The 19,156-nt window shown below is 51.9% G+C and overlaps 8 protein-coding genes across 8 annotated transcripts; 5 read left to right on the forward strand and 3 right to left on the reverse strand.

The window, feature by feature from the left end:
* The first annotated feature begins 681 nt into the window (after positions 1–681).
* BDZ83DRAFT_636255 (NAPE-hydrolyzing phospholipase D) lies at positions 682–2,648 on the forward strand. Its single transcript, XM_060509244.1, has 2 exons — positions 682–1,396; positions 1,491–2,648. Exons 1-2 carry the CDS (start codon positions 1,116–1,118, stop codon positions 2,479–2,481), a joined length of 1,272 nt encoding a protein of 423 aa, XP_060360106.1. The 5' UTR covers positions 682–1,115; the 3' UTR covers positions 2,482–2,648.
* A 246-nt stretch (positions 2,649–2,894) lies between these two features.
* BDZ83DRAFT_723148 (heterokaryon incompatibility protein-domain-containing protein) lies at positions 2,895–4,990 on the forward strand (the record flags this gene model as incomplete). The annotated part of the gene is given in 4 exon segments (XM_060512527.1): positions 2,895–3,234; positions 3,296–3,612; positions 3,623–3,872; positions 3,906–4,990. 4 exon segments carry the CDS (start codon positions 2,895–2,897, stop codon positions 4,988–4,990), a joined length of 1,992 nt encoding a protein of 663 aa, XP_060360107.1.
* A 71-nt stretch (positions 4,991–5,061) lies between these two features.
* On the reverse strand, positions 5,062–6,859 carry BDZ83DRAFT_636261 (Alpha/Beta hydrolase protein). The gene has a single exon (XM_060509245.1). It carries the CDS (start codon positions 6,555–6,557, stop codon positions 5,328–5,330), a length of 1,230 nt encoding a protein of 409 aa, XP_060360108.1. The 5' UTR covers positions 6,558–6,859; the 3' UTR covers positions 5,062–5,327.
* Positions 6,860–7,331: 472 nt separating this feature from the next.
* Positions 7,332–9,191, forward strand: BDZ83DRAFT_62119 (uncharacterized protein). Its single transcript, XM_060508244.1, has 5 exons — positions 7,332–7,656; positions 7,721–7,772; positions 7,824–8,046; positions 8,104–8,243; positions 8,304–9,191. The coding sequence occupies exons 1-5, from the start codon at positions 7,557–7,559 to the stop codon at positions 9,154–9,156; spliced, it is 1,368 nt and encodes a 455-aa protein (XP_060360109.1). The 5' UTR covers positions 7,332–7,556; the 3' UTR covers positions 9,157–9,191.
* A 693-nt stretch (positions 9,192–9,884) lies between these two features.
* On the forward strand, positions 9,885–11,291 carry BDZ83DRAFT_62132 (uncharacterized protein). Its single transcript, XM_060508255.1, has 2 exons — positions 9,885–10,875; positions 10,930–11,291. Exons 1-2 carry the CDS (start codon positions 9,957–9,959, stop codon positions 11,142–11,144), a joined length of 1,134 nt encoding a protein of 377 aa, XP_060360110.1. The 5' UTR covers positions 9,885–9,956; the 3' UTR covers positions 11,145–11,291.
* Positions 11,292–11,478: 187 nt separating this feature from the next.
* BDZ83DRAFT_636270 (Ccc1 family) lies at positions 11,479–12,556 on the reverse strand (the record flags this gene model as incomplete). The annotated part of the gene is made up of 2 exons (XM_060509246.1): positions 11,479–12,452; positions 12,519–12,556. The coding sequence occupies 2 exons, from the start codon at positions 12,554–12,556 to the stop codon at positions 11,906–11,908; spliced, it is 585 nt and encodes a 194-aa protein (XP_060360111.1). The 3' UTR covers positions 11,479–11,905.
* Positions 12,557–15,557: 3,001 nt separating this feature from the next.
* Positions 15,558–15,809, forward strand: BDZ83DRAFT_723151 (uncharacterized protein; the record flags this gene model as incomplete). Its single annotated transcript, XM_060512528.1, has 1 exon — positions 15,558–15,809. The coding sequence occupies one exon, from the start codon at positions 15,558–15,560 to the stop codon at positions 15,807–15,809; it is 252 nt and encodes an 83-aa protein (XP_060360112.1).
* Positions 15,810–15,931: 122 nt separating this feature from the next.
* On the reverse strand, positions 15,932–18,035 carry BDZ83DRAFT_708828 (family 47 glycosyl hydrolase). Its single transcript, XM_060511563.1, has 4 exons — positions 17,524–18,035; positions 17,282–17,454; positions 16,637–17,218; positions 15,932–16,581 (listed from the first exon to the last, which is right to left on the reverse strand). The coding sequence occupies exons 1-4, from the start codon at positions 17,742–17,744 to the stop codon at positions 16,007–16,009; spliced, it is 1,551 nt and encodes a 516-aa protein (XP_060360113.1). The 5' UTR covers positions 17,745–18,035; the 3' UTR covers positions 15,932–16,006.
* Positions 18,036–19,156: the final 1,121 nt, after the last annotated feature.

A 19,156-nucleotide genomic window follows, 5' to 3' on the forward strand; every position in this document is an offset into this window, starting at 1 on the left:
AGTCAGGTTGTCAGATGCGAGTGCGGTCCTTTTAGGATATGGGCATGTGGCCGCATGCTCGCTTGCTCCAGTCACCGTTTCTCTTGTTGTTTTGCATGCATGCTTACGTGAACTCTGCCATGTGTGAACAATAAACGTAATTCGTAAATGTGGTGTAAGGATGAAGAGGCGGCCCCCAGTTGGCCAAAGGCCGCATGTTAAACTCTTCTAGGGTACTTGGGTCCCCTGTCCTAGGGTACCTGATTGTCTTCGTTTTCAAAAACGATGACTTCTGATGGTGAACAGAGAGTTGGGTTACCGAAAAGGACTAGCGTCGTTGGCCCGGTATCCCGCACCACGGAGGGATCATTCCACCACGTCTCCGCGATGGGCCGCCGGGCGGTGCAGCAAGTAATGTGATACGGCCGGACTTTAGCAACCCCCGCACTCGCACCCAAGCAAGCCAAGTGCAATAGCTCAGCCAAAGTACCTTAAATTGGTGGGTGATGGGAGATGGGACTTTGGAAGCCGGAGTCGGTGGCTTGAACTTTCAGGGCTGCTCTATTCGCATGGGCTAATGGACTGCCAGTGAGACGGGGACACCCGTGGGCGGGTTAGGGGACTTTGGTTGTCCTAAAAGCCGGTATCTCCACTGACGTGCCAATCAGATGCGCCGACTTACATACAATGACTTGGAGGTAAGGTAGTGACACGCAGATGCTTGACGCGTTGCGACAGGGAGAACAGCTCACTTTTTAGAGCCATTGGACTGATGGCTCATAGGCAATCATTCTTGCGGCTCGCAATCGCACACCTGACGTGCAGATTAAAACCAAGCCTCACCGCATGACACTGAATGAGTGCTGCACACGTATCGTTGACTGCCTACCTCGTCTTTTCTCTCTCGGACCGGGCTCATTGCTCTCGCTAACGCCGAGTGGATCCCGTTCCGTCTAGTCTAATTCCCCGGCCGGCGAGCGCGGATTGCAACCACTTTGAGCTTGTCTCTTCCACTCCCATCCCTCCCTCTTCTCTTCTTTGTGTCACATTCTGCATATGTAGCAAAGTCCACCTCCATCTTTCTATATATCTCAGAATCCCCTCACACCTCTCGAAAAGGGAGCCTTTGATGAACCATGTCCAAGTTCAGACAATTCTTTCGCATTTTCTTCCAGCAACCACCCATACGTCCCGGTACTAAAAAAGCTTCAGCAACACCGGCCTCCGTGCTCGCCCTCTCAATGGCCTCATATTCAACCACCGTCACCAAGATCCCAGATCTTGGTCCCTCACCCGAGGATGCCTCGTCTAAGCCTCACCACGTCACGAAGAACGGCAATAGAGTCGGCTTCAAGAACGTCCACCCTTCCTTCGGTGATGGCATCGGCTTTTCCAAAATGGTCCGTCATGTCCTCTGGTACGTATCAACCTCATTCTCATTCTCACAGCCCGGCCATTCCTGCTCTGCGCCGGCCTCACTTCCACTCAATCTTATCTAACCACCATCGCAGGCCACAAGTAACGGGCGAGCTCAAGTGGCCAGACACCACCCCGCCAACCGTGACCGTCAAGAAGCCAGAGTTCCTGCCCAACCGCACAGCCTCAGACAAGCTCCGCGCAACATGGCTCGGCCACGCCTGTTACTACGTAGAATTCCCCTCCGGCCTGCGCGTCCTCTTCGACCCCGTCTTCGAGGACCGCTGCTCGCCCTTCTCCTTCATGGGTCCCAAACGCTTCACCCCCAAACCCTGCGACCTCGCCGACATACCCTTTGTCGATGCCGTCTTCATCAGCCACAGCCACTACGACCACCTCTCCCACGAGTCCGTCCTTACTATCCAGAAGCACAACCCAAAGGCCCACTTCTTCGTCGGCCTCGGCCTGGAATCCTGGTTCAAGAACGCCGGCCTCAAGAACGTCACGGAGCTCGACTGGTGGGAGGACGCCGAAATCACCCTCAACATCGACAAGGGCGTTGACGAGGCGCCCGAGTCCATCACCGCCCAGGTCTCCTGCCTCCCCTGCCAGCACACCTCCGCCCGCACGCCCTTTGACAAGGACACGACGCTTTGGGCCTCGTGGGGCGTCAAGTCGGCCGGCAAGTCGGTCTGGTTCGGCGGCGACACGGGATACCGCGCCGTGCCGTGGACTCCGCTCGACGTCGACGACTATGGCCCAAAGTACGCCCATCTTCCCATGTGCCCGCAATTCAAGCAGATTGGCGAGTTCCGAGGACCGTTTGACCTCGGCCTGATCCCCATCGGCGCATACTACCCCCGTGTTGCCTTCTCGGGGATGCACGCCAACCCGTTCGATTCCGTCGAGATCTTCCAGGATACCAGGTGTCAGCGTGCCATGGGTATTCATTGGGGAACGTGGGCTCTGACTATGGAAGAGGTTCTGGAGCCGCCCAAGCTGCTTCAGGAGGCTATGAAGAAGAAGGGCTTGCCTCCGACGGGAGTGTTTGATGTGTGTGAGATTGGAGAGAGCAGAGACTTTTAGGCAGAAGTCCTTCTGTTGTGTACTACCACTGTTTCCATTGTCATTTTTCCCGCATTGCGATCAGGCGTTCTCTCGTGTAAAGGTTCATGAATATTATTTAGATCAAGGCATGCAACGCGTGTGATAAGCTTTCATCCATAATCAAAATCTGTCGCTGAAAAACGCCCTTGATTCTAATCAAGCTACTAGACTTGAGAAGATATTCGGAATGAATCAATCAGTCTACGTACCCCAGTAAGGCGAGTGACAAACAATATGCAGTCAGCCTTCACATGACCATACGCATGCCAACAACATCCACGAGGCCAATAGAATGTCGCATGGTCACATGATGTTGAACAAGCTGTAGGAACCGATTACTTGGGAGCCTTGAACATTCCTCCAGTTGCATATGCCCAGCAGTCCTCTTCATCATGGTCTGCTCAATCTGTAACGATCTCCGCGGCCATGGGGATATTCGAGATAAAGCCTTGAAAGGCAACCGGATCCATAAAGTGTCAGGCTTATTATGGGACAAATTCCAAAGCTCTGCAGCCTCTTGTCGCTCTTGTAAGGTCCTCTTGATCGGGTGCCAAGGCTGCTTCGCACAGCATAATGTTCACGAGTTCAATATCATCCACTGCGAAATAGAATTCTTCTATATGTTGCCGGCTAACTTCGAGGATGAAGAAGCAACCGACGTTAACAAACATATCCGATTCAACATGAATGACGGGAGTCGTTTTGAAGTCGAGATATTTTCGCTTGAGGGCGGTAAGTACATCACAAACGAGATGCCATGACTAGATTTCTTGCGTTAACGGAGATGTTCCAGATCCCATTCCTGCCACTTGGGAATCGATACCTACCATGCGCAGAACATCAAAAGGCACTGATTCGGATACCGCTCTTGACACTATCAAGTCATGGATTGACATATGCCTGGGAAGCTCGCATGGGTTTTGCGAGTCTCCTGAAGAGCCATTGCTCCCGAGCCGGGTGTTATATCTTGAACACGATAAAGACGTCATCCGACTCATTGAGTCCAAGAGCCAGCTTGCAAATTATACAGCCCTGAGTCATTGCTGGGGCCGAAAACAGATCATAACCAGCACAAAAGCGACTCTTGCCCTTCCGCCAGACAGGGATATGGTTGACGGAGCTTTCGAACACCTTTCGAGACGCAGTCTTACTCACCAGAAGGCTCGGTATCAAGTACATTTGGATCGACTCTTTGTGTATCATCCAAGATTGCAAGTCTGACTGGGAAGCGGAGTCTGCAAAGATGGCCGATGTTTACAGTAACGCTTACTTGACCATTGCTGCCACGCAATCACACGATGGCGATGGTGGACTATTTGTCAAGACACCGGACTTCGAGGTGTCAGACACTACCTTGTCTTCAACATCAGGTGATCCCTATTGACTATTTTTCCGTCGAAGAGTGGACCATCATCTTGAGGTTGTCACCGTCGTTGTAACGGCAGACCAAGGAGATCCTACATCCTCTTTTCATCCTTTGCTTACTAGAGCTTGGGTTTACCAGGAGCGTATGCTTTCGACCCGCGTTCTTCATTTCGGTCCCCACGAGATATTCTTCGAGTGTCGTTCTGACCTGTTCTGTGAATGCGGCCGGATCCAGTACTACGGGTCGTCCGACTCTGTCCCGATCGCAATCACCAAACTCTTGCACTCTTCCGCACTTGATAGCGAGATGGACGGGTACGACTGGGCGGATGTAGCTTCTTACTTTATTGCAAGGTTATGGCGCACCCTGATCACCTCATATACCGCGCTTGATCTCACCTTGATTTCGGACCGTCTGCCAGCTATCGGAGGTCTCGCAAAGCATATGGCTGCCAGGCGAAAATCTACGTATCTGGCAGGGATATGGAAAGACACCATTAACGATGATCTGCTTTGGATCATACGGACTACCCTCAAAAACCCGAGACCAAGTCCCCGGACCGCGCCGACGTGGTCTTGGGCTAGTGTTGACGCAAGTGTCGATGTCTGGGACGCAGTGTTTTTCTGGGATCCCGATCTTGACTACGAGGAAGACTCCAGAGGCCTATATGAGCACTACAGCACCGTTCTGGACTGTCAAGTAACCCCATCAGGTGTGGACAATTATGGCGGCATAGCTCACGGGCTCTTGAGAATATCTAGCCTAACAGTAGACGGTGTGCTTGAACGAGACACCGTGATTCGGCATGGGAAGGAGACCGTGGTTCACTATGTCGTGACATCGACCGGCCGGTTCCATATCCATGCCGATTACTTTTTGGATAGCCCTGGTCCAGACCAGGTTCTTCCAGGCGCAGATGTCCTCTGCCTCGGAATGAGCTTCGTCCAAGATGGACCGAGTGACAATTTCAAGCTTATCTCACTCGCTTTGAGGGAAAGCACGCAGCAACCTGGCAATTTTGAACGAATCGAATGCTTCTTTATCCAGTCAACCTCCCCACCGAACGATTTGCAGAAAAGCATGTATGCGGATGGTAGCGTGCGTGTAGTGGATATTGTGTGACACAGCGACATGAAAGCACTTGTCAAGACGAGTATCAGATCACACCACAGAAGGGTAGACCATCGTCGGCATCACTGTTGCAACATTGAGCTGTCTGGTACTTTCTTGTTTCTAGGGCAGCAACTATATCCTATCCACTCAATATCAGAATACTCTCGATGATTGCGTAAAAATTTGTTCTTATTGGACCGGAGCATTAGTTGTTGAGCACACCGTCCTATGCCTTCTCAATCTCTTATGTGACTCCACAATTGTAAAGGATTCTCATCTTACAATGTTTCCTTCCATGCAACGAAAACACATGCAAACCTTCGAAAACTGGTTACACCAAAAGGACTCAAATGGCCTTTGACCAAAATTCCCCGATAAAATCCTCAACATCTTTCCATAAAGCCTCTGGCTCTTCAAGTGCAGCAAAATGACCTCCTTTGTCGTGCATTCGATACCAGCTTACCTGGTCTGTTTGCTTGATCCACCTTTCAGGTGCAGTGACAAGCTCATGCTTGAATGCTGAATATCCTAGTGGGACTTTGAGGGTTTTCCAACCATTCATCATGAGCCCAACGTTCTCAAAGACCACGCGATGAATATATACCGACGTTGGGAAGCAGCCCGTGAACCAATAGAGGGCCAGGTTCGTGATGATGAGATCTCTGTCTGGTGTCTTGTCAGACCACTTGATCATCTTGTCCCCGATCCAGGCGAGTAGTGCCACTGGGTTGCTTCCGATGATATACCCTGCACTGGCCGGCTTCGTTCCGTCGAGTTGGATGAATGCGGTGCCTGTCTTTGCAAATTCGGCCATTTTGGCAAAGGCTGCTACCTCATCTGGAGTATACCGCCCTGCCTCAATACCGGCCTCGACATCTTCACCAGCAGGTTGTGAAACGTTCAGCATACTCATGTGAACGAGTTTGCACGCTGGATCGAGATTCGCAATGACGGGCGCTGACCAACCGCCGAGGTCACCACCTGAGGCAATATAGCCAGACTTATCGAAGCCCAACGCATGCATCATCTTCGACATGAGGCGAGCATTGTCGAGATGCGAAAAGTCTTTGTCGAGAGGCGGTGCGTCAGAAAATGGAAACCCGACATGGTGAGGCACAATGATGTGATAAGGAAGTGACTCGGCATCGTATTGAGATTGGAGTTTGCGAAGGATCGGGAGATACTCTACAACAGAGCCCGGCCAGCTGTGTAGGAAGAGAATGGGGATTGCAGATGGGTTTTTAGAGAAAAGAGCGAAGAAGTTAATCTTGTATGTTTTGGAGTCGTCATCGGTAACATCCATGTTGAACTGAGGAATAGTGTTGAAAGTAGACTCCCATTTTCTCCAGTCGTAATCGTGCTCCCAGTATTTTACCAACGCTGAGAGGACATCTCGATGAAGGCCGAAAGACCCATCATCGCGCGAGTTGAATCTGTTGGGCTTGGGAATGCGCGTAAGCTTGAGAAGTGTCCTCAAACTGTCAATCTCGGCATCAGGGATTGAGATGCTGGTGGGCGTGAGATTTGCTGAAGCAGGGACCGCATAGGGACGGGCACTGAAGGGCAGGGAGGCCATTGTCTGAGATGTGGTAGAGTTATGTTGACGCAGAGTGATGAAGAAGGCAAAGATGGTTTGTTTCTTTCCTCTTGTGAGGAATTACAGCGATCTTTATACCAAATCCCCAAGTCTAGTTGCTCGATCTGTTGCCTGGTGATGCTGTTAGCGGCTTCTTAGTAGGATCAGCAGGCAGACTTCCAGAAGTTTCGTGAAGTCACTTTCTGCTCATTTTATAACCAATAGGTGCCATACTCAAGCGTAATCAACATCTACTGGCTATGGGTATTCTGTGGTTCTCCAAGGGATGTGCAGGAGTTGGCCGAATCCCGTACAAATCGTAGGGAAAAGGAGGCCAAAGATAATTCGCCGGCTGACAGGTTATTCGGCCCAAACGGGAATAGCGGCATATACTTGCCTTTGCTTAAATCTCACATGAAATCGAATTTCGTCACTTACTCTTCTGTTTTCTTTTGTTTATGGCCAGGTCGAAAGGCCAGAGAAGAAAGCTCTCACCCGAGCATTGATATCGGCCGCTCGCATACCAACCATGGCCCCTGGCCCAGATAAGCTCAAGGCGAGACGCGTCAATACACGAAGCCGGACAGGGTGCGTATCATGCCGCCAAAAGCATATTCGATGTGATGAGAGGCGCCCATCTTGGTAAGCTGCCTTCCTAATGTGTCCATTTACGCGGTCAGATAGTGGACATGAGGAGTCTTCCTACAAGTGCTGTCTGTCAGGATCCAATCACATAATAACAATCTACCCCATGAGGCTGCATCGCAACTCTTCAGACGTGCATGATTGATAATTTTGTCCGACAGCTTCAATTGTATACTCAAAGAGCAGCCATGTTCGTATGTACCGAAGATTCCGCTCCGCGAACGTAGAGCTGGCCCTTGCCCTGGTCAACAAGCACCATGGGCCCTTGAGGATACACGACCGGTCACACACCACTATCATAGGCACAAGGCGATCGCAGTATCATCAGGGGCGCCATCTATCCAAGTGCTCACAATGCCGAGTCCTTTCCACGTAACCCCATGGGAAGCCCTTGATCCCTTCGACACATTGCCCATCAGCATGCCTCTCAGGTCGAAGGAACTTCTTCACTACTGTTAGTCTATTCTCCTATGCAAAGCCAGTGATGCGCATCGCGGTATCTGATCATAACAAAATAGTTTTTCAAGCTGGACACCCCCTTAGTCCGGTACCCGGAAACCCGGATGATTGGTAAGTGTTTATCGCGGCGTCCGGACAATGATGTACTAAGAGGCCCTCCAGTATTGCATCAGCTACTTCCGATGCGGATGTTCTGCAAAATACGATACTGATATCAGGCCTTCACTACGCATGGAATAAGGGCGATCTCTGTTCATTCGAATCCACTTTCGTCTCCCAAAAGATCCAGTGCATACGACAGGTCAACTCTTGGCTTGTCACCACGTCACACGAACGAGATATCATGCGTTGCGCAAAGTACATCAGTACGCTCTGCTTCATAGAGGTGCTACAACGCTAGTTCGCTCTTACACTCCGTCATACTGACATTTGGAATTCTCAGTGTTGCCTAGGAAATCTGGCTATTGCCGAATCTCACCTTAAAGGTCTCATGACTTACCTGGATTCTCAGCGAGCGGAAACCCCCGGTCAACACATAATTGGTGATATTGAAGTTGAGCAGATGAACCGCTATCTTATTCTGTAAGAAGCCTGAAATGGCAGAGTAAAATGAACATGTTCATTGATTCTTTACCTCACTAGAGATTACAACGTCGTCCACTGCTTGAAGAGCCGCTCAGATGACACTCTTGCTGCCTCCGCATCATCTCAAGGCAAAAAGCCACACTCAGATCCTAGAGGGTTGGCCCACTTGATACATGGATGGCCTATCCACGAGGCCAGTGATCTGGATCTTCGTCTCAGGGCTCTCCGAATGGTGCCTTTCTTTTTCAGCTCCGTGCCGCAAGGTAGAAAACCAAAGAACATTGATATGTACCCGACTATTACAGCTCTTCGGAATATTACCAAGCTCGCAGACACAAGACATGTGAAAGCATCTGCTGACGTAGTTCTCACCACGCCCTGGAAGGTTTGGGATAGTGGTGGCCCAGCCGACCTACTGTTCGCAGTCATTAGCACCCATACATCATCATTCGCCGACAAGATTCAGCTCCCGCCTCACGGAAAACAAGCCTTCATATCATCGTGGTCTGGATTCTGTGCGGGCGTCGGCATGTACCTGATTGCCGTCCTTGGGATCTGGAATCAGGGCCTACCAATGGAGAAGCAACTGCATTACCATATACTTCGAATTCTTACACAGGATTTGAGAAGCGACTTGGTCAAACTCCAAAGTATGAGCCGAGAGACACGCGACACGTGGCTCTGGAAAGCATTTGTCGGATCATTAAGTGTGATTCATGCCCAGCTATTTATCTGCGACAAGCGCCTCGATCCCATACTGGAGGAATTAGCCAGCTTCATTCGGAAATGGGTCAAGATTACCGGCGTTGTTGCATGGTCTGGAGCCAGGGAAATATTGAGCCGCGTTGTGTGGCCAGTCAGTTTAGATCGCGAGAATACGTTTGAGTCATTGTGGGTAAGGCTAGTCTAGCAATCCTCAAACCTCATCAAAGAGCTCCTCCTGATTCAAACAAATGTGCAGGGGCCAGCCAAAACGATCTCATCTGCATCCAGTGACAGGTCTCCGGTACCGATAAAACAGATGATGACACAAGAAGTCAAAAACATACAACACCAGGTATTCGCTGGTCGTCACCGACCCAACTACTAATCCGGCCCTCATTGGCTTATCTATGGGAGAGCGGACGGGATCCCGAGTTTTCCAATGGGTATGGTCGTATGTGACAAAAACGCGTGGCAATAGATCTTATAGACGGTGTCTTTGCTGCTTCGCTATAATGATGTCGAGTTGATTATTCCCACTCGCGAAAGTCCCAGCAGCTTCCAAATCGATCACTTCACAATCAAGACCTACTTTTCTGGGGCAAATTGCTCCTCAAATTGCTTGTTCCAGGATCACATGCTTGGCCATTGATACACACCGCAGTAGTCTTGCTTTCAGTGGTTCGCCGATTTGAGAATCCGTTTGTCGAAACGGTCGAGATCGTAGACATGGATTAACCTGCCGCCTTCCAGTACGCCCGTTTGTCTGCATAGTAAGCTTTGCAGTTTATAGCTTGAATCAGCATAAGTTGAACCTTAGATAGGTGTTCTACCGTCTACATGCCCGAAAAGAGTTTGAGTCTGAGACTTGGTGGAGTAGGAGACTGACGACGACCCCAAGCCAAGACCAAGGACAACTGGGAAAAGTATATGTAGATATAGCAACCGGCTGCAAAGGCCCTACGCGCATCCAAAGCCAGCATAGGCCCATCTGAATACTCAATCACGATGCATCTATTCACTTACAACACAACTGCCGTCTTACTAGCTTCTGCGGCGGCACAGTCTCTCGGAGACGTCCTAGCCAAGCATGGCTCGACTTCAATGCTTCACGGCCTCCTTACAAACCTGAAGCTCATGGGCACCTTCGAGAAGGCACAAAACTCTACACTCCTGGCTATGACCGACGATGCGATCATCTATCTCGCAAAATGGGGCCTGAATCTCACCTCCATGGACCCAGACATCGCCAGGGGAATCTTGCAGTACCACTTCCTGGAGGGCTCTTACCTCTCATCGGCTCCCGCGATTCACACAGAGACTCAGCTCGCGCGTTCATCCCTGAAGCCTTCGTCAGGCCTCACGAACATCTCCAAGGGTGCCGTCGTCAAGTTGACAGCGACCTGCGATGGCTCAAACAGCCTCCGCGTGGAATCTGGCGACCAGAAAATCATACACACGGTTGAGACAGACATTCCCCACGCAAACGGCGTCATTCACACAATTAACCAGGGCCTGGTTCTCCCCCGTAGTCTATCAGAGACAAGCAGTCTGGGAGAACTCGATGGGTTCTGGAACACAGTCACCAAAAGCGGCATGGACGGTGAATTCGAGAAGCTCCGCGACGTGACCGTCTTTCTCCCCAGTAACAAGGCCGTCTGGAGAGGACACTCGAAGTTGAAATCTCTAGACACCGAGGCACTCGAGACACTCATCAAAGACCACGCCGTTCCGAACCATGTCTTGTTCCATACGTGTTTCCCGCGAGAGCCGAGAATGGTGACGACGTTGAGCGGCAAGAAGATTTCCATCAGCGGCGATTCCAAGGGGCGTATTTTTGTTAATCACAAGATGGTGGTGATGCAAAATGTGCTCATTAACGGTGGAATTGCTCATGTTGTCGACGAGCTGCTGTCACTAGAGATAGGTATGTCTTCTATCCTGTCCAATACCTCGTAGACTCTCGTACTGACGCACTTAGATCCTGACCACGACTCTTCTCCCGGCACCATTGGGGCCCCTTGGGGCTTACGTGAAGATATCGCCCGAGCCGTCGTTGGGCTCACTGTCATCTCAGGTGTCTTCATCATTGGCGTTATCAAAGCCGTGAGATGGAGAGCCGCCAAGAGGAAGGCCTTTTTGCATTACGAGCCACTGCCGACCACGCCAAGTGTGGTTTGGGTGGTTCCCAAGTAGATGGATATAGGTACGGTGTTTATCGGAGACAGGGAAAAGAGTCGAAGATGTGGAACCGTAACGTGGAGGGGCTTAGTCTATGGTTTCTCCCGTAGAGGCGCAGTTGTATGGCAATACATCTCTTTAGAAAGCCACGGCGTGAGCAAACAGGAATGAGGTAGATGATGACCACCAAGCAACTACTTTCAACGAAGGCACAGTAGTCAGCTGCTGTTCACCGCAGGAAGCGCCATGAGAAATAGTCTTGGAGCCATGAACTACGAAGGCCTAAGTGGCAGATAAGTTATGGCACTTCACCAAGGAAGGTGGTACTGAACTGTGGAAAGAGAGAATGTGTCTCGGACTTGTTTGATAGATGATCTTTCTAGTAAACATTTGTCTTCCCTTGCAGCGGTCCTTGCTGTCATATTCCGTAGTTTCGTGAGACTCTTCGACGCCAACGCCGCCCCCCTTCGCATCGCTGCGACCTGACTATCTTCTCGATCTGAAAGGCGACTCTGGGATAATAAGGTTTCCCTTGGAGTGGCCGCGCAACGCTAAACAATGCAAACATGGGAGATTTTTCCTTTACCCTGACCCAATCCCCGGGCCGAGTGTTCCTGTGCCTCCCTACCACCCTGATGGTGTGTAACACATTCCAGTGTACACCCTAGACAAAGAGAATAAAAGAAGAGTAGAGGTATTGAAGTAAGAAAAAGGAGCTTGTCCAGACAGACGACATGAGTCGAAAAAAGAGTAGAAAAAGAAAATAGGTGAGAGCATTAGAAAATCTTGCTCGCCAACGCAGACACATCGTCAGACTGCGCCAGCTGATCAAAAGCCTTCACCAACCCCATTGCCGCACCCGCTGCCGCACCACCAACGACAACCATCTCCAACCCACCGACGACAGCCTGCCTCACGCACCGCAAGCCTGACCAGCCCGAGACTATACACGTCTTGACGTAGCCAAAGGCGAACAACGCGACGGCCATGACGGCGACGGAGATGTAGAGCGCCAGGTAGACGTCCTCGGCGGGGACGAAGAAGTAGGGGAACAGCGGGATGAGACCACCGAGGAGGTAGCCGGCGGCGATGGTGAGGGCGGAGATGAAGGCGCGGTTGGACGCCGGTTCCTGCTCGCAGTGGTGGAATTGCATGAGGAAGTCGATCAGCCGTGGGGAGGTGGAGAGGTGATCCGTCACGTCTTCGAGGGTCTGTTTGGGCAGGTCGTAGGGTTCGAGGACCTCGAGGACCTGGGCGCGGGCCATGGCCGGATCGTCTTGGGTTAGGCGGGTGCATTCCCTGCGGGTTTCTTTGTAGGATGCGCTGTAGCGATTGCGTGTTAGTGATGCTCTCCAAGACATAATGTCGGAACTATGGTAAAGGACTTACGCTTCGCTCTTGGCTCCGAGGTAGCCACCGAGACCCATCGAAATAGCACCGGCAATCAACTCCGCCATACCGCCAAAGATGACGACCTTTGTCTGTCCCAGCGCCGACAGGCCAGCTGTGAGGGCAAAGGGTACCGTCAGGCCGTCGGACAGTCCAATAGTGGCGTCGGAGATCATGCGAGCGTCGAGGCGGAAGCTGCGCGAGTCGCTCTCCGAGACCCTCGTGGATGTGGTGGAGGTTTCTGACGTCGCCGTCGCCATGGTCGCCGTCGAGACCGTTCGGTCGCTAGGCCGCAGCAGGGGTTGCCTCTCGAGGTCGCCGCCGTCGACGATGGTCTCATCTGACATTGTGCTCTCGGCGCGGCCGTTGATGGTTTTGGCGCGCGTCGGGGGCGGCGTGCGGCCGAAGAGGAGGTTCTTCAATGTGACGAGACCCATTTTGTGTGATGTGATGTAATGTGATTTTATAACTCTTTGAGATGAGAGAGAGAGAGAGGGTGAACGGAAACCGGGTTTCCTGGTGTTAATGTGTTATCGTGATGGGAGCGTGGTGTCGAAGTCCAGGTAGGGGTTAATCTGATATATCTCAATCTTCTCTCGCCCTGATCCTGTAGACCTTTTGTCGAAGCACGTCCGAGGGAAAGAGAACTTTCTTTCGACTTGTAAATCGGCGTGGTGTAAGCTCGGTTTTTAGGAGGAGAATCGAGAGAGAAAGCTCGAGTCCGGGGTAGTGAGACAGGCTTGTTTGTTTTGTTTTGGTTGAATCGAGTTGTTCAAAGGTCTGGATGATGTAGTATGAAGTAGTACGAAGGGACGAGATCAGTTGGCATTCCAGTGTCAAGTCAAGAGTGGTGTAAGAGAGCAACCATCCGTCACTTTAAATTCCTCGAGACCTGGGAAAGTTTGACTTTTTTTCTCAAGGTACCGTTCCCCCCCCTTCTTGCCCTTACATATCAAAGCTAAGCAGAATCAAGGTACTTTGGCTAGAAGAATGTCAAGCAATGGGGCAACAAAAACGAAACTTACAAAGCCCCAGAAGTGAAAAAAAGGGCCAAGCTTGCCTCGAGTCTCGACCATGACAGCGAAAAAGCAGCCTATGGTGTAGCTTGTTGCTCAATGCGACCCGGAAAGCCATTAGCAAGGGCCCAGTTCGAGCGCCCCCGATCCCAGAGGCTGCAGGGGTCGCAGGCCACCCTGCGACCCGGCGTTACCATTCGGACGAGTAATCAGTAACGGCCGGTCGGTGATTGGCCAGACCTAGAGGTAAGCACCGATTCCAGTGCCGTCCATTGGCCTGTTGGCTCGGGACGGCCCCGCCAGAGCTCGGGACGGACGGGTACGTACCTCTTATATCCTTAAACGCAACTCGGAGCACCGTGACGGACCAAACTGCATGGTTACCTCCGCTTTACCTTTGCTTTACATAACTACGTTTCCTCTTTTGGGTTTCTGACTGCGTCTACATCCGCTATTGATTGGCTCGCGGTGCAACCGGTCGACCCTCCGGGGGTCATACGGCCGGTCTTCCGGCGTTTATTTCGCAGCGCCGAGTCGTACTGTGGTAAGGGGGGCTAATCTTCATCTAGAAGCCTACCACAGCAGTGTTGACAGAGAGGACAGGGGAAAGAGAAACGGTGAAGAGAAAAGTCCAAAGGGGAAATCGCCGCTCGGTGCTCGGCGCCGACGGGAGACCGGAAATTCGAAATCCAAACGCTCTCACTGGCCCGTTGGGAATCCAAAATGGTTGGTTCATGGCTGCTCTGGATGCACCTTGTTCACCTTCCAAAGTATTCCATTCTGGCAATTGACCAGCACAAGTCGAATCAGAATGGCGACTCTTCTTTCCAGTCACCAGACAACTGTAAAGAAGAACGTCACTGGGTAACGTGACAGAGAAGCACAGCTCCCCTGCAGCGTTGTTCCCGTTCCTCATGTGCGATTGAATTGAGAGTGAGACAGGTCCTACGTGGCCCAGTCGAGTCGCTTTAGAGCAGACAGTGTCTGATGTTTCTTGGTGGCCTAGGCGCACATACACACACTTCCGCCAAGAACGACGTTGCCGTGGAACCCTATCCCACCAAATGTCATAGGTAATGTCGCAATGTCGTTCCTGAGTTTTCCAGGACTCATCCCACCGGAAACCCTTTGATTTCACAGATTGCAGATTGTAAAATACTGCCGTAACATTGGGTCTTATCCACAAATCATATCCCATGGCTCCTTGCCTTGAACTCCTACTCAAGAGCCAAAGCGTTGCATGCAGTATGCTTTGACTTTTTTCGTCTCTTCATCGCAAGCAAAGTTTCGAGCAATTGCCTTTCGGGGAACACATCCTGTGTTTTTCATGTCTCATCCAGAACGTGGTTGTTTTCTCTCTCTCTTTCTCACCCACTTCCCGACAGAAAGAGAGAGACACGAGGGTTCCAAAACTTTCAAGACAATCTAGATCATGACACAGGCCAATGTCTAAAAATCCGTCTCACTTCAAATCTCGATTCCGGCTGCCCGGTGAACATAGCACATGTACGAGTACCTACATTCCACAACCTACGTACCTTACCTTACCTTACCCTACCTTATCTTGCTCTGCCCGTACCTTGGATACCATAATACGTGACGCTCTCCGTCCGGAGACGAAAGGTGGGGCGGACCGGCTCGAAGACAGGTTCGGATCCGAACTACACGGCGAATAGCGGAGCTCGCTGCATCCCTTGGTCAGCTGAACGGCTCGGCTGGCTCCCTCCCATGATTCGCCACAAATCACTATTTGGCCAGCACAGAAGCAAAGTGCACGCAAGTCTATTCGGACTCATCCAGATAACAATTACGCAGAACCAATACCGCCACAAAGAACCTTCCATCCATCCACAACTCCATCCCCCATAAATACATCCCTCTACACCAGCCTCATTCCAGCCACACTTCTCCTCCCAAACACTCATCCTCATCCTCATCTAGTTCCCACCTACTCTCTACGGATACATACTCTGTACATCCCTCACAAACTTCATCCCACCAAACGACGCCCTACGTCATCGCCATGGGTCTTCCAATCAAACTAGGCGTTCCCAAAGTCCCAGAAGACGAACCTACAAAGACACAACCAGCCCACCAGTCTACTACCACGGAAACAGTTGGACAGAGCCAGCAACACACGGGCCAAGCCACCGGGGCCGGCGCAAACACGGGAGCCGGCACGACCCGCCCCAAGACGGAGGCCGAGCTCGAGGCCGACCGGCTCTACGAGGAGGCCATGGAGGAGGAATACGCCAAGAGAGACGGCGGCTCATAGCCAAGTATAGACAATAAACCGACAAAGGCCACGTCCACAAGGAAGACGCTCGGTATCAAACTTATCCAAAGAACAACAAAATGCAATTATTCATAATGGGTATCTATGCCCAACTATCAATATCATCATCCCCCCTCTCGCTCATCAATGCATCACCGCAACCTCGGCTTTCTCCTCCCCGTACAAGTCTTCGCTTTCTAAGCGATCTGGAACGGATGCGCCTCCGTGTTGAAAACAAACTTGTTGTCCGCCACTTCGACTTGAACCTTGGCATCCGTCGCCTGGATCAGGTAGCTGTACTTGAGAACCTCGGCGAACCAGAAACTCTCCTGGAAGTCGTCGAATGACCCTCCCTTTGGATCCTGGACGTTAGTGATGGACGAGAAGCCGCTTCCCGCGCTGCACGTCTTATTGATCGCTAAGAAAGCGTCCCACGCCCAGTCCTGGTACTTGCTGTCGCCGGTGGCGCGGTAGGCGTAGTAGTAGCTCTCAATGACCTCGGGTCGGAGAACGTAGCCCGCGCCGTCCTCCCTGATCCAGAAGCCTGCCTTTTGGTAGAACTCTGTCTGGTTCGCGGGCGGGTCCGGGTTGAGCGTCTTGTTCACCGGCGGCCTGTCGTCTTGCCAGCGGAAGATTTCTGGCCCGATTCCAGTCGCCGTCTGCTTGTACGTCTCGCGGCAGCCCTCGGTCAGCTTGATGCCAAAGTCGACGTATTTTTGCTCCTTGAGGACAAGGCCTCCGAGAATAAAGTTGCCGCCATCGAAACACGCAACTAGACGAACACGTTAGCAGTCGACCATGGCCAAAAAGAAGTGGTTCAAACTTACGATGACTGCTGACGAACCTCAGGTTCGCGTTGTTATACGCTGCCAAGAACGTCAAATCAGGCCGAGTAGTCGGGCTCGACGCCAAGAATTTGATCGATGAATCGGCCGCAGCAATCCAGCGTTCCTTGTAAAGCGAAAATCGGTTCTGGTCGTACACCCACATCTTGATGAGGTATTCGTAGAAACTGTCGGTGCCTCCGTTCCAGCCACCGGACCGATCCGCAAATGTCCCGTTTGCGATGAAGACGTCCGTACCCAACAGGCCAGGGAACACCTCCTCGTTAGGCTTGAGGAGGAAGTTCTCGCCCTTTTGTGACAGATCCGCGTACTGCTTGTCCCCCGTCAAGTCGCTCAAGCGAGTCCACTCCAGCACCAAGGTCCCGATGGTCGCAATGCCGTTCGTGTCGGAGCCCTTCTTGCGCGGCTTGGGATCGTAGATGAGCGTGTTATCCGGGATGCCGGTTGCTGTATCGAACGCGACTTTGAGGTTGTCTGCGAGCTTCTTCGACTGTGCGAGAAGACTGTCTACGCCTGTCTGGTTACTGGCGACGTCTTTTAGGGGTCCTTTCAGCAAGTCATGTCCTATTGAGTTATATCAGCATTGCGGGAGAAACACCACCATTTACATTGGGAAACCTGTCTCACCTGCCAACATGCCGCCAAGATATCGGATGGTTGTCTCAAACAGAGAGACCTCGCTGTCCGTCACGTTGAAGTTGATAGTCGGTATAAAGTCTAAGATCTGTCCCACAACGTCCTTGTTCTCCATGAGGATGGCAGTACTCAAGGCGTCCACAGCGCTCGCACCCCAACCATTCCTACAGCAAGACATTGTCAGGAAACGGGGCCTTTACGCAGCCTCTTTGCGGCAAAATGCTGCAACGTACCGGTCATTCTCAGCCGTGTTCGACACCGGCTTGAGCGTGTCATTCGGGAAGGCGAACTTGCGGTACCCATCCCACGAGCGCTGGAAGGCTTCTTTGACGGCTGCTGCCCTCTCGGGCTGGTTGACATACTGCGGCGCGGCGGCCTGTAGAAGAGATTGAGGGGAGGCTGACGCCTGGGCGAGGAGCCCGGCGATGGCCAGTCCACGCATTGACAGGTGCATCGTTTCGCGACTGAGAAGCCTCCAGAGTGGTAGATGTAGGTCCAGGGGAGCAGAAGAGACTACAGGCGGAGCAGGGTCCGGATGAACGAACAGCAGAGGGAGGGAGGCTGTGGTCAAATATATATCTACGTCGACCGCATTATTGGGGCGCGCAAAGGCTAATAAAATGACAATGGGTCAGTCGGGGGGTGTTAGAATCACGCAACCCCCAGGAATCGGCAAACTCTGGGAAACTTCGGGAAGGAGGACCTGGAGACTGGGACACTTTTCACGCAGGCACAGCATGAGATGAATAAACTCTGTTTCTCATCTATACTCCCCCGGACTTTGCGTTCGCCCCTGCTCCATGTCTCATAGTCGGGACCTTTTTCTTCCCACACCAGCTGCCCCTGCTTCTTCTCCTGCTTCTGTCCGCTTGCTGCGTCTGCAACGTCGTTTCTTGTGTCCATTCGACATGGTAAGTGGTCCTCGCGACCCGGTGTCTTTCCTTCCCATCTCCGGCTCATCTTCGAGCTCCTGATTATTGTTCCTTTCGATGCCACCCTCCACTTCTCCAAAGTTCCCCACACCCTAGTAGAATGAGACTATGAGTGCATCTAACACTCAGGAGTCAGACGAACTGTTCTTGTTCAAAGGGGGGTTGCACCATTGGTAGGGCGAGTGATGAGCCGTCCACGCGGGCCGAGTCCGCTGGTGTCCGTAATGACTGGCATCAAACACGCGCAGAGAAGATCTTGCCAGGTTCGTCGCTGCTCATCTCGAAATGGCAAAGTCACCAGGCACGGACGTCCCTGGTGAATCAAGCACGTGCGGAGCAGCTGTTGGGGGGAAACTTGGGAAAGGCCCCCTTGCCCAGTGCTACCCAAAGTTAAATGCAGCGTTGCGTTGCAGTTGCAATTGCATACGGGCAGAGGAAGTCTAGGAAACAAATGCTGGCGAGTTGTAATACCCGAGCCTCCGAGAGACAGGAATGGGGGGGAGGAAGTTCTGGGCCCTCGTACAATATCCCGACCGCAAGGTGTTGCAAGTTGTAACTCGTTGACCTTCCGTATGAGGCAATGTCGCCTCGGTACTTTAAAGATGCGCTTCAACGGAAATCAATGACCATGGCCTTCATATGTGGACCGACTGTGGTCTTTGGCCTTGGCACGGGCGGATCAGAAGACTGCTTGGTTGTGCCGGTGGCCGCTCTACCCGGCTTAATCTAGCCGGGGATGATCGGAGCTACTGATTATTGGATCTCGGAGGCTCTGCATGCTCGGCGTCGATGCAGTGCCTTTTTGATTTCATGTAAGAGCAAGGAGTAGCGCATCAATAGTTTCAGTCCTTTGGTAAGTTGCCCAAGAGTTACACAAACCAAAGACCAAATGTCAATCGTGATAGGGACAAATGGCGCGGCGTCAGAACTAAGG

Source organism: Colletotrichum acutatum (genome assembly GCF_030867785.1).
Source record: "Colletotrichum acutatum strain CBS 112980 chromosome Unknown BDZ83scaffold_127, whole genome shotgun sequence".
Classification (NCBI taxonomy): Eukaryota; Fungi; Ascomycota; class Sordariomycetes; order Glomerellales; family Glomerellaceae; genus Colletotrichum; species Colletotrichum acutatum.

Coding starts and splice junctions, on each gene's coding strand:
- BDZ83DRAFT_636255 (XM_060509244.1), top strand. CDS start 1,116: ATGTCCAAGTTCAGACAATTCTTTCGCATTTTCTTCCAGCAACCACCC. Junction 1,397..1,490: donor ATGGTCCGTCATGTCCTCTG/GTACGTATCAAC, acceptor CCACCATCGCAG/GCCACAAGTAACGGGCGAGC.
- BDZ83DRAFT_636261 (XM_060509245.1), bottom strand. CDS start 6,557: ATGGCCTCCCTGCCCTTCAGTGCCCGTCCCTATGCGGTCCCTGCTTCA.
- BDZ83DRAFT_62119 (XM_060508244.1), top strand. CDS start 7,557: ATGCCGAGTCCTTTCCACGTAACCCCATGGGAAGCCCTTGATCCCTTC. Junction 7,657..7,720: donor GAAGGAACTTCTTCACTACT/GTTAGTCTATTC, acceptor ATAACAAAATAG/TTTTTCAAGCTGGACACCCC. Junction 8,047..8,103: donor GTACGCTCTGCTTCATAGAG/GTGCTACAACGC, acceptor TGGAATTCTCAG/TGTTGCCTAGGAAATCTGGC.
- BDZ83DRAFT_62132 (XM_060508255.1), top strand. CDS start 9,957: ATGCATCTATTCACTTACAACACAACTGCCGTCTTACTAGCTTCTGCG. Junction 10,876..10,929: donor GCTGCTGTCACTAGAGATAG/GTATGTCTTCTA, acceptor TGACGCACTTAG/ATCCTGACCACGACTCTTCT.
- BDZ83DRAFT_708828 (XM_060511563.1), bottom strand. CDS start 17,744: ATGCACCTGTCAATGCGTGGACTGGCCATCGCCGGGCTCCTCGCCCAG. Junction 17,219..17,281: donor TCTTGGCGGCATGTTGGCAG/GTGAGACAGGTT, acceptor ATAACTCAATAG/GACATGACTTGCTGAAAGGA. Junction 16,582..16,636: donor GAGGTTCGTCAGCAGTCATC/GTAAGTTTGAAC, acceptor GTGTTCGTCTAG/TTGCGTGTTTCGATGGCGGC.